Genomic DNA, 12561 nt, shown 5'->3' with positions numbered 1-12561 from the left:
GAGAGTCGAACATGGGTCGTTAGGCTTTGCAGGCAAGCGCCTTTAACCGCTAGGCCATCTCTCCAGCCCTGATCATGGTATTTTGTTTGTATGTATGGGAATTGTAAATACGAAGTCAAAAATAAACACCCATCAAGGTAGAACAGAAAGAAAGTTGGAAAGAAGGAGTTTGGTGTAAAGGGGACAAGAGAAGGTAACAGGAGATTTTGTGTGTGCGTGCGTGCGTGCGTGTGTGTGTGATTTTGGTAAAGTGCAAGATTTCCTTCAAGTCACAGCTTTGTTAAAAAAAATTATATGTATTTTAGTTCTTAGGACATCACATGCAACTATGTTGATGGTTAATACTCACTTCTGTCCTAATTTAACATTTATTCTCTCTCTCCCCCTCCTCCCTCTCTTCCTTTCTTTTTCTTACCACTACTTCCCTGCCTTCTTTGTAATAAAAGTTCCTTCCAGAGACCCCCTTTGTTTTTGCCGGGGTACTGCTCTTGCCCCCCGCCTCCTCGGGATCCTTGGCTGACCAGCGCGTTCGTGGGAAACAACTGACCCTTCCGCGGCTGCTTCGGCTCGTCCGGAGGACAGGTGTGGGGAATCTTTTCATCTTGCTTCAAGTTGAACTCTTGCTGCATTCCTGAAGAGAAGACTTTTTTTTGGGGGGGGGAGGGTGGATGGCACCAAGTTCCCTGGAAGCCTTGGAGAAGCAACTTCTGGGGTGCTGCTTTCTTGATCCTCTTGACAGTCTCCAGAGGCAGGGACCAGTAGTCTCTACTGAGAGCCTGGGAGACACCCCACTGCTGTGGGCTGGGCCTTTGTCAACTGCTGACTTTTTAGACTGTCTGGAAGGATGCCAGTGCAGGAGCTCAGATGGGGGTGGCTTGGGGGTTCACTGTAGAAGCTGAGGTAGATGCAGGGAGGTTGACAGAGGCAGTAGGAGCAGGGGTAGCGAGGCAACTGTGTCTGAAGCTCGGCCACAGTCCTGGGCGTTCTCCTGTAAACCAGAGGGGGCGAGAGAGAGGGAAGGGCGGCTTCAGGAGTGGGGTCTTCCTGCCAACCCAAGGACTAGCAGGAGAGGTGGCAGGGGACTGACAGGGCCGAGGGCTTGGGAGAAGGGAGGGAACCTTTATGAGAGCTTTTTTTTTTTTTTTTTTTTTTTTTTGGTTTTCCAAGGTAGGGTCTCACTGTATCCCAGGCTGACCTGGAATTCACTCTGTAGTCTCAGGGTGGCCTCGAACTCACAGCAATCCTCCTACCTCTGCCTCCCGAGTGCTGGGATTAAAGGCGTGCGCCACCACGCCCGGCTTATGAGAGCTTTTAGGGACAGTAGAGTTTGCTCACTGAACTAGGTCTGGCTTTGGGGCAGTCCTTACCTCACCCAGGAGAGGTGGGTAAAGTCCTGGCTTGGGTGCTTAATAATAATATAATAACAATAATTGGCCATTACTAATATTAGCCACATAATGATAGAGAAATGAGGACAGTATGAGGAAACTTTAATTCACCTGGAGTTCAAATCCTCAATAGAATGAGCACCCTGGGAAGAAGTGACTGGAGTGCTCAGTACTGCAATATCTCTATCACACCTTCCAAGGCTCAGGGTCCATTGCGGAAGAGGTGGAGGAAAGAATGTGAGAGCCAAAGGAAGGGTAGGACTCCTTACAAGGTGCTCCCACAGACAGAAAATGGCCTGGATGTCCATGACCTCACAGTGCCTGACACTACCTACACAAGACCGTCATAAGAGGAGGAAAAGATCATGACCTCAAAATAAAAGAGAGACTCATTGAGATGGGGAGGGGATATGATGTAGAGTGGAGTTTCAAAGGGGAATGTGGGGGGAGGGAGGGTATTACCATGGGCTATATTTTTTTTATAATCATGGAAGTTGTTAATAAAAATTTGGATAAAAAAGGAGCACCCTTAGATCCCACTGATAAATTTGAATGCCATGGGGGATCAGGTGCGGAACACCACTTCTCATGCACACAGGCATGCCAATCCCAGCTGGGTGTCCTCTAGCTCTGACACCTGGTGCCTGGAGTTAGCATCACCACACCGACCGATCGCTGGTCCTGAGCCTCCCGTGGACCATACATGAAAGGTCCCCTGGCCTCTTTGCAGCCTCCACAGAACTCAGGGAGGTGCCTAGTGGAACAAGTGGGCGTTTGGGGCTCCCATCTCCTCCACAGACTTGCCACCATCTCAGCCAGTGGGTGGGCTCGCGCACCCTGCCGCACCTGAGCATGTCCCCTCCGGCTGGGGGGTTTTGTGCGGATCGTGTGGGACTGGCTGTGAGGATAAACTCCATCTCTGTCCTTCCCCTGCCCCAGAAGTCAGGACGTGGGGGTCTAACGAGGCTTGGCGTTTCCCATGACAGCCCCCATCCTGAAGCCACTTAGGTAATCCCAGTCACTACACTCCTCATTAGCATACTAAAGCGTCCCTCATCGTTAGTCACGCTTGCGTCAGAAACCCAGAACTAAGGCCAAACAACTAAAAACACCCTAGCTTCTACCTGCATTACCCAGGATTTGATGCTCTGTGCTAGACACTGGGACAAAGACTACGTTCTCATTCTCTGTCTCTCTTCCCTCCTTTCCTTCTAATTTTTTTTCAGACAAGGCCTCAAACTAGCCTGGACCTCCCCAGCATAGTATAGCTTTCTGAGTGCTAAGATTACAATTCTTTGTCACCATGCCTGTCTAAATCTAGTTTCTTTTTCTTTTCTTTTTTTTTTTTTTTTTTTTCGGTTTTCGAGGTAGGGTTTCACTTTGGTCCAGGCTGACCTGGAATTCACTATGTAGTCTCAGGGTGGCCTTGAACTCAATGGCGATCCTCCTACCTCTGCCTCCTGAGTGCTGGGATTAAAGGCGTGCGCCACCACGCCAGGCTTTAAATCTATTTTCTTGCACCACTGTGCCATACCACATAAACCCAAATGTGAGCACGTGTTCAGTTGCTTTGTCGGCGTCCAGAAGCGTTCGTGTGTGCGGGAGGGTCCCATGCCTGCCTCGCAGGGCCGGATGGTAAGAGGAGGCCCTTGCGGACGCAGCCCTCACCTCTGGGTGGAAGGCATGGCAGGAGTCCGGTCGCCGGCGGGGCTTCTGGGAGCGCATCCTGTCACACTTGACCGAGGCATTATGTGGAGGGACTCACTGTCAAGGTCAACCACTTGTGATTCTGGACACACCCACCCACCCGGAGACCAAGATCTCCACGAATGGCCCCAGATGGGAACAGCTGCCTTGCAAGCAGTTTTAGGGTCGGGAGGCCACGCCCGGAGCCTGAGGAGGAGCTGGAAGATACATCATGGTGCTCTGAGGGGAGGCTCGCCTCCGTACCCCAGATCCGAACCACCCCTCCGCCGTATCTATGGCTGCACCCTCGCCCACATGCCCTGGAGGAAGGGAAGGATATATTTGACCTCCGTGGCCTCTTGCAGGATGGGAGGAAAGGTGCTGCAGTCGCAGGTGGCGTCCGTCACGAACAGGAGTAGGTTGCTCTTGGGAATCTGTTGCATCACAAATGCTCTGCGGCCAAGGGAATGAGGTGGTAGGTAGGCTTTGCTGAGCACGCATGCAAGCCCAGGAGTAAGGGTTCTGGGGAGGAAATTTCTGGAGGCTTGAGTGGCTCTGGGAAGGAGAGGGCAGGGGCAGGCAGAGTGGGGCTGATGGCCCAGGGCGATTGGCTTTAAACAAGCCTTCGTGGTGGCATCCCTTCCTCTCCAGTACCCTGGGGAGGGGGTGGGGGAGCAGAGCCACTTGACTTGAAGCAGAACAATCCAAGCAAACAGGACGTGTGGCCAGGGCAGGTAGTTCCAGGTTTGGCCACAAGGTGGCCCAGCGCTTCAGCACACAGTTGGGCGGCGAGGGAGAGAAAGGCTGTTGATGCACATGGCCAGGTGCTGGCTTCAAGGCAGAGATAGCTGTCACCGAGCATTTCCGACCAGGTGGGTGATGTGCGCACCCAGGTATACATTGCCCATATAAACACCGTCCCCCCCTCCAAGTGTGACCTCAGAACCATGACAGGTTGGTGTAGTTCCCATTCTGCAAAAGTAGCCTGCCTTAGGCCACACCACAGCCCGAAACAGCAGAGCCAGTTTTAAAAGTTCAAGGCCATCTGCTGGAAAGGCCTTGCTGCTCTGAGAGGCCGGTGCCGACATAACACACAAGGAAGGCTGGGGGACTTGAATCTGCCTCCGGCTTGCTCTGGTCTTGGGGTTCCCAGATACTGGAGTGGTCCCCTAGTGAGCCGCAAGAATGGGCCTGTTTTTCCCCCATCCCGATTCCTTCTGTTCTACTTTGGGTTTCCTGCACCAAGGAGGGTGGGAAGATGAAGATGACCCTTCCCCTAAAAGCGTCCCTTCTCTTCCCTACCACGGCGACCTCCGTGCGGACGCGCGGGGCAGGGAACCGTGCTCCCTGGCTGGGCCTGGCGGGCTGTCTGGGGACTTACTTCTGGCAGGCTCCACATTGGATGACCCCGTTGGCCTCCCGGACGGCTGGCTGGTGCACAAACACGGGGTATTCCGTGTCGCAGGGGTGCAGCAGGTCCTGCTTCTTGTGCTTGTGGGCTGCGGTCGACAGAGGCATGCGGGTCAGGAAGGTGGTCACAAGTGCGGTGAGGGGCCGTAAGGGGGTGCACCCCCGAGGGCAGCCATCTCGGCCCCCAATGCTTCACCTCAAACAGCCTTTGCCCACCATTGTCTGCAGAGAGGCCCCTGCTAGAAAGTTCTCATGACTGGGATTGGTGTGGGCCAGTAAAGAAGGTTGTAGCCTGGACACGGAAGGCTGTGGATTTCAGGGGAATGGCTGTGTCACTGTTGCCTGCCCTGGGGAAGCCACTTCCTTTCTTTAGCAGCATGTGCCTGGGGTGGGGGGGCGGGGGAGGAAGTGTTCTATCTCAAAGGCTCCTTCTCGTATGGTCACCTGGATGGCTGACAGGAGATTGAAGGCAGCTGGGTGAGGGGACGCTACTCTCTTCCTCCCATGGCCTGGTCCCTTTTCCTATGGGCACCCCATGCCCCTGCTCTTAACGGCTAACATGATATGCATGGCAGATTTTGAGGGGTCCCTGCTCTTCCAGAGAGCCAGCAGGGAGAACCAAGTAGCTGGGCCTGGCAGTGAGTCAGGGAGGGTTGGGAAGGACTCCAAGGCCCACCGCTGCTGTCATGAGGCCCCCTGGTGGACTCTGGGTGAACACCCGTCAGTCTGCTAAGGCCAGGGCAGGGGATGCAGTGACCAGCAGGCAGCAAAAGGTACAGCAGAGTCGGAGCAACTGTGTCTGCTCCTGCAGGCAACCCTGAGGTCTGCAGAGCACAGCCGTCCCCTTGGGCCTGTGTGCAGTAACAATACTGCTGTTTGGAAGTGCTCACATGCCTGACATCTCGTTTTTTTTTTTTTTTTTTACAACCCCAAGTACCAAAGCAAGACAGCACAGGCGACAGTGGCCACATTTCACACACTTGGAAATATAGGTATGGGCACGTTGCTTTTATAGGGTCACATAAGGGGTGAATAAGGGAGCCATGGGTCTCCTCAACCGGGTCCACAAATTTCCTCGCAGACTCTAAGATCAAGAAGGGAGGCCAGTTTTCAGAGTGAACGAGCACTAGTCATGAACAGCAGATGCCCTCACATTCACAGCTGTGGGAGCTGCCCCCACCCAGGGCCGCTAGGAGGCCTCCCCGAGGGGATCAGACGAGTGTTGGGTTTTCACCCTGTCACTTGAGACCCTGTGATGTGTCAGGTCATCCCAGTGACAGAGCACTTGTCACAGACACCACAGTGACAGGACCAGGTGGCTTCCAGAAGGTCATAGAGCGGGTCTCCTGGTTACTCTGGAGAAGTAGAACTTTAAGCAAGCGGATGGAAAGGGCATCCTCTGCATCTCCAGCCCATGCTACGTCCACGTGGACTAGTTCCTGTCACTGCCCCAGAGGGATCCTGTGACACTTGTGGGGTGTCATGTCCTACCGCAGCTTGAAATCATGGTGGAACCCAGCCACCGAAGCCAAGAGTCTAAGGATGTAGCAACAGCAGGCCAGGGATTCAGAGGAGAAAGACAGTGAGAAGAACAAGCAGAGAGGAGGTCATGGGGGACTGTTTACATCAGGAAGCCAAATGGGAAAGCGATGGGGAGCTGGCCCGGAGCTGCCTGTCCATGGGAAGTGCTAGAACCCCGCGGTGAAGGTGCTGGGAAGGGGAACCTGCATCCTCGGGAGCGCCACACCTCCAGGACTGGGAATGCACCCGCGTCCTTTGGCTGTAAAGAGCAGGGGTGCTCCCTCACACTTTACAGTGGCCCCCAAAGCTTCTCTTCTGCTCACTATGTCACTGTCCTTGTTTTTTTTTTTTTTGGGGGGGTTGTTCTCCTCAGGAACAAGGCTGTGGGAGGGCTGTCATCCTGGTGACTGCTCCCTCCAACCTGGGCTCCTGCCGGTGGCTGATGGGCACCCGGGCTATAGACACCACTGTTTTCTTCTTTGGGGTGACCTGTTGGCCATACACCTGCATGATAGGCCACCTTCCCCTCCTATAGCAAACCTCCTACATTCCCACCTGAGAAGATGGCTGAATTTCCTGTGTCCCCTGGGGCAGGATTGCACCTGTGTGAGAATTCTCCTGGCTCTCCTTGCTCCCTTTCCCATGAAGGTACTTGAAAGTGGACGACACACCTGGGGTCCCGCTGCGTTTAGGAGTACCCCAGGATGAAAAGAATCCACCCAGCTTGGGCACATCCCCAGGATACATGTAGGCTCCCCAGTGCACTGTGGCTAGCTAGGACCCTTCAGCTGGTTATTACTTACAGTGATGGAAGACAGCTTTGGCTGCCCAGGGCATGAATTCAGTACAGGGTGGACATGGCACGGGAAGGACATGGCACCACATGAGGAACAGGATGGCGCAAGGCAGTGATGATGTCACATGGAGTGAAGGTGTCCGGAGGTGACGTGGCGTCACACATAGAGGTGAGGGGGAAGGTGATGAGATGAAATTGTAAGCAATGAAGGCTTCTGTGCCCACCCCATTGTTACCCCCGGCAAAAGCTTTTCAGATGAGCTAACCAAAGCGATGCCCGTGCTGCCCTCCAGCAAACTCACCCTCTGTCCCTTTGTCGCGCCAAGAGCCCCAGGTGCTCCACTCCACCAGGAACCTGCGGGTGCAGAACCGAGTCTTCAGATCTGACCTGCGCCCCTCAGTGGGGCTCCTCGCTGGAGCTCTCAATGGACCCGCATTCCTCTGACTCCTGTCTCCAGCTCACTTTCTGCTTGGGGGCTTGGGTGAGCAGAAAGTGTAGGGAGGAGAGGGGTGCTTGGTGCCCCCCTTCCCTGGGATGGGGCGGGGGGAAGGGTAGCATGTACCAGCTCTAAGCGGCCTCTCTCCAGTTTGTCCTCTTGTCCCAATCTCCATCCCTCACGTGGCGTCTCCACTCATGATTCAGCCTCACCCCCACTCCCCAGGAAGTGCTCCCCACTCCTGTTAACCCCCACTCACAGCAAGAGTTCCCGCAACAGCCACTTGGCCACCGTGCAGAAGGCAGAGAGAGGCTGCAGGAGAACAGAGCCACGTGAAGGGCGGCGCCCCTCAGCACAGCAGCCTCCAGAACCCCTTCCCATCCCTGAGGGACCCCCAGAGCAGAGGTGTCTCAAAGGCCTTTGTAGGTCAGGTACCCCATCCACCCTTCCAGGAGTGCAGTCAGTTCTCATCTCTGACAGGCCAGCACTGGGGACCCCGGAAGCTCTGGGTGGCAGGCTGGGAGGGGAGCTCTTGCTGTCTAACGCTCTATTGTCTTACCAGCAACCCCCACCCCCAGGTCAGGACCCACAGACCAAGGGGGAGGGATGATCTTGGGCAGAAGGGTTCCTGGCAGAATTGGGCCCTGAATGAGAAGGTCTGAGGTTGGGCGAGAATGGGCTCAGGTGGCCTCTCAAAGGACAGGACCGCAGGTGGCCTTTGGCGGAGGGAAGGCCTGTGGTGACACTTACACTGGCCAGGGGCCGGGCTGCGCTGTGGTGGTGATCTGTGGGCTTGCACATGGCCTGGTAGTCGTACATCGTCACGCTGAAATGCACACAAAGGGTGTGACCAGGCCAAGACCACTTGTGCCCTCGCCCTGGCCACCTGGAGGACCACCTGGAGGAGGAGGCGTGGCCAGGAGAACCTGCCCTTCCTGGGATCCACGAGGATGCCCGAGTTAGAACAGTGGGCTCGCGGTGGCCAGCTCACACTGAAAAGGCGCTCCTGCACTTGGGATGGCTTCGAGATCACGAAGGGCACTCGAACTTTAGGCTCCATGGGTTTCCTCTGAGCACTAAGCGTAGGGCTGGGGGGAGGGGGGTGTCTCTTGCTAGGGATGTTCACAGGAAATGATGTCCCTCCGCAGGGCATATATGTCATCCTTGGCTCTGGAAAAAGCTGTCTTTGGGGGCACTTTTGGGGGCTTTTGAAGTCAGAACCTGAGAACTGTCTATGGGGACTGGGGAGCGGTTAAGTTCCACTTACCGGTTGAAGACCCCCATGCCAAGCAGCTGGGCCATGAGGGCGCCGTCCACCTCCCCCAGGAAACTCCCCGTCTGTGAGAGAGACCGGGAGAGCAAGCTGTGCCCACACTTTCCCTGGAGATGTCCACCCACAGCGGACACCCCTCGCTTGCAGCTCGCCCCCACTCCCCGCCGCCCAAGACAGGGCACCTGGCTAAAAAGTCCGCCTAGACAGTGCTAAGAAGCAGCATGCACGGTGGTCCTTAGAGCACTTCGCAGGGACCAAAGCTTGCAGGAAGACGAAGGCACTGCCTTTGCACCGGCTCAGATGTCAAAGGTTTTCTCAAAAGGTCCTGCGCAGGCAGTGGTGTTAACACAGTAATACATCACCTACTGGCCTCGCTCACTCTCATCCAGCCCAGGACAGCCCTACCCCTGACTCACCCCCTCTCTCAGCGCCTAGGCTTGTTGCCGAAATAACATGCCCAGAAAGCGTGGTTTGGTCTCTTATTTCCTAAAACGTCTAAACCAGAACTCTCTGCCCCTCCCTCAGCGATCTAATCAATCAGAACCTGGGTGAGAGGCATGGACATCTCTGTGCCCAGTAGAGCCCTCCAAGCCAGGAAAGCCCTTGGGTGTTAGCTTGTGTCTGCCACACTGGCTTACCCTGGCCTCAGACACCCCCACTTACCCCCTGTACTGTCCTTGTTCTGCAATTTTTCTCAGAACCACCAGAGTGATTTAAACTCGAATATGGCTTGTTCTTAGGGCTGGGGACAATGTGCACCAAACCCTTGGCACCTAGTATGTACCAAGACTGCCACCCAGTGCATGTTGGGAAAAGAAGCCATTTTTCCCCGAAGGTGTCCCTGCCTGGCTGTTCTGTTCCTGCTGCCTTGTCACCCTTCCTCAGTCCTCACTCCCAGGTCCAAGGTGCTCCCCACCTCCTTCACCCCTCTTCCTCTTCCTCCCCATGTCTTCCTAGTCTAACCTTCCCCGTGAGACTTAGTACCTGCTTCTTCCTCACACTCAGGGCACGTGGCTGTGTGTCACTTTCATCCTATAGTCACTTCACCTGCTCAGGTACCTAGCTGTCTCACACCTGCATTGCTCCACTGCTCAGAGACAGGGACCCTTTCTTATTCCCCTTTAAATTCCTCAGCATGCCTTGCTACCTGGACACAGCCGTGGTGGACTGGGGCGGGGAGAGGGGTGCAGGTGGGCACTCAAGCCTCTGGGCATGGCAGGTTCTTCGTAGACAGCCTTCTCAGCCCCCAAGTCTGGGCCCAGCACTACCTTCTCAGGCCTTTGGGAGTGTGTTGGGGTGGGGGTGGGGCATTTCCATGAGCCACGGCCTCAGCTGTAGGTGAGATGGCTCAGGTCGACAGAAGGAGGGGCGAGGTGTGAGAGAGTCACGACACAGACTGCCTCCGTGTTCTTGGGGTCTCCTCCATGGACAGTACACTCCATGAAATGCTCAAAGTAACAACAGACATAACTACCCATAAAAGAAATGCCACCCTGTATAAAGAGAGGAGGTCTGTGGGCTTGGATGACCTCATGGATGGGCCTGCACAGGGCACCTGAGTCCACTCCAGTGGTTCTTAAAAAAAAAACAGAGTTGGGCTGGAGAGATGGCTTAGTGGTTAAGCGCTTGCCTGTGGAGCCTAAGGACCCCGGTTCGAGGCTCAATTCCCCAGGACCCACGTTAGCCAGATGCACAAGGTGGGCACATGTGTCTGGAGTTCGTTTGCTGTGGCTGGAAGCCCTGGCATGCCCATTCTCTCTCTCTTTCTCTCTGTCTCTTTCTCTCTCTCTCTCTGTTGCTCTCAAATAAATTAAGAAAAAATTAAAAAAAAAAACCAGACTTACAGCTGGGCGTGGTGGTGCATGTCGTTAATCCCAGCACTTGGGAGGCAGAGGTAGGAAGATATGCGTGAATTCGAGGCCAGCCTGAGACTACATAGTGAATTCCTGGGATACAGTGAGACCCTACCTCAACAAACAAACAAACAAACAAACAGACAAAAAACTAGAGTTATGGGCTGGAGAGATAGCTTAGCGGTTAAGGCGCATGCCTGCAAAGCCTAAGGTCCCAGGTTTGATTCTCCAGGTTCCATGTAAGCCAGATGCACATGGTGGCGCATGCATGCATCTGGAATTCTTTTGCAGCAGCTGGAGGCCCTGGTGTGCCCATTCTCACTGTCTCTTTCTCCCTCTGTCTCTAATAACTAGATAGAAATAAGCGGAGTGTGGTGGTCCACGCCTTTAATCTCAGTGCTCAGGCAGAGGTAGGAGGATTGCCATGAGTTCAAGGCCACCCTGAGACTATATAGTGAATTCCAGGTCAGTCTGGGCTGGAGTGAGACCCTACCTCAAAAAACCAAAAGCCGGGCATGGTGGCGCACGCCTTTAATCCCAGCACTCGGGAGGCAGAGGTGGGAGGATCGCCGTGAGTTCAAGGCCACCCTGAGACTTCATGGTGAATTCCAGGTCAGCCTGGACCAGAGTGAGACCCTACCTTGAAAAACCAAAAAAAAAAAAAAAAAACAAAAGAAGGGCTGGAGATATAGCTTAGTGGTTAAGCACTTGCCTTTGAAGCTCAAGGACCCCGGTTCGAGGCTAGATTGCCCAGGACCCACATTATCCACATGCACAAGGGAGCGCATGCATCTGGAGTTCGTTTGCAGTGGCTAGAGGCCCTGGCACACCCATTCTCTCTCTATCTGTCTGCCTCTTTCTCTCTGTCTCGCGCTCATAAATAAAAATAAACAAAAAATCATTTAAAATATTTAAAAAGCCGAAAGAAAAAACAAATAAATAAAAATAAAATCTTAAAAAAAAACAACCCAGAGTTATGCCAGGTAAGGGTCAGTTGCAATGTGGGGCTCCTGGACTCTTGATCAGCAGTCAGGAAGTTTGCTTCTGAATAAAGGACAGTGGCACCATGTTGGTACCAACCCTCAGGATATCGCCTTGGTTTCCAGTGATGTAACTTAACAGCAGATGGGAACCAAGGCCTCTGCTTGGGACTGGCTCTGAAATGTGGAACCAAGTTAGGAAATAACCACTTTCCAATTAGAATTAAAGGAAAAAAAATTACAGCTCTTGTATCCTACAACTTTCCTTATGAAGTTAGATGTCAGGCTACAAGCCCACTAAAAATCTATGGCAAATTGTAATCTCAGGACGTGACAGGCCAATGGCAGAACAAGAGAAAAAAAAACAAATAACAAAACAAAAACAAACAAACAAACACAGCAAGCGCAGTAGATACTGACCTGAGCCTTGAGTATCTTTACCTGAATACTTTGACTGCCCAAAACTCATGTCAACACTTCTTACAGGCACTTGCTCCCTAGGTGAGTGTGAAGTGGACAGCTTGGGTGATCTGTGTGTGTGTGAGAGAGAGAGAGAGAGAGAGAGAAAGAGAGAGAGAAAGAGAGAGAGAGAGAGAGAGAGAGAGAGAGAGACAGACAGACAGACAGACAAAGGGCCACTGGGGGGGACAGTAAGAGCCTAGTAGAGACCCACTTCTGTCCCCAGCACCACACAGGGTTTCCTGGTTGTTCACTAAAGAAATGTGGGAGAGATTGAATGAATGACCCAAAACAGCTGCTCCCTGGAATAGTGAAGCAGGGTGCAGACCAGGCTTCTGGTAAGGGTAGCTCAAATTCCCTCCTAACCCTGTCCCATTCTCTTCTTTAACTTAGGCTTTTCTACTACCCTGTTCAGATTCCTGCTTCTGAGAGTGGAGGTTTTGGACAATAAGAAAGCATATCCCGGACCTGGAAAAAGAACGTATCCTTCTCTGCAAAGGAGCGACTCCATTTCCTAGAACATGTCATTCAGCAGACAAGACCTCCTCGCCCCTCCTTTAGCTAGGCAACTTGAGTTTAACTATGTGAGCCACTAAAAGACTACAGTTCCCAGAATCCCTTGCACCGCGGGCTGACCAATGAAACGTGAGCAAAGCTCTAGGGATGGATTTAAAGCCTCAGGATCTGCTTAAAGGCAGAAGGCTGTGTTAGAGGCACTGTCACCCCTGTGCGATCCCTTCGGCTTGTCTGGGAAGCAGA

General features: G+C 53.5%; 1 protein-coding gene across 1 annotated transcript in view; it reads right to left on the bottom strand.

Moving 5' to 3' along the window:
* Nucleotides 1–863: 863 nt before the first annotated feature.
* Cacna2d4 (calcium voltage-gated channel auxiliary subunit alpha2delta 4) overlaps nt 864–12561 on the bottom strand; it is a 165418-nt gene continuing 153720 nt past the window's right edge. Inside the window, exons 30-38 of the mRNA XM_004669117.2 lie at nt 8505–8575; nt 7988–8063; nt 7497–7549; nt 7103–7155; nt 6809–6829; nt 4456–4573; nt 3415–3527; nt 3057–3139; nt 864–988 (exon numbers count right to left, since the gene is read on the bottom strand). Coding sequence (XP_004669174.2) covers nt 884–988; nt 3057–3139; nt 3415–3527; nt 4456–4573; nt 6809–6829; nt 7103–7155; nt 7497–7549; nt 7988–8063; nt 8505–8575 — 693 coding nt within the window. The 3' untranslated portion in view covers nt 864–883. The remainder of the gene's footprint in view (nt 989–3056; nt 3140–3414; nt 3528–4455; nt 4574–6808; nt 6830–7102; nt 7156–7496; nt 7550–7987; nt 8064–8504; nt 8576–12561) is intronic.

This window comes from Jaculus jaculus, chromosome 18, assembly GCF_020740685.1.
Source record: "Jaculus jaculus isolate mJacJac1 chromosome 18, mJacJac1.mat.Y.cur, whole genome shotgun sequence".
In the NCBI taxonomy this organism is placed as follows: Eukaryota; Metazoa; Chordata; class Mammalia; order Rodentia; family Dipodidae; genus Jaculus; species Jaculus jaculus.
Note: the sequence above shows the minus strand (reverse complement) of the source record. Positions and strands in the feature narration are given on the sequence as shown.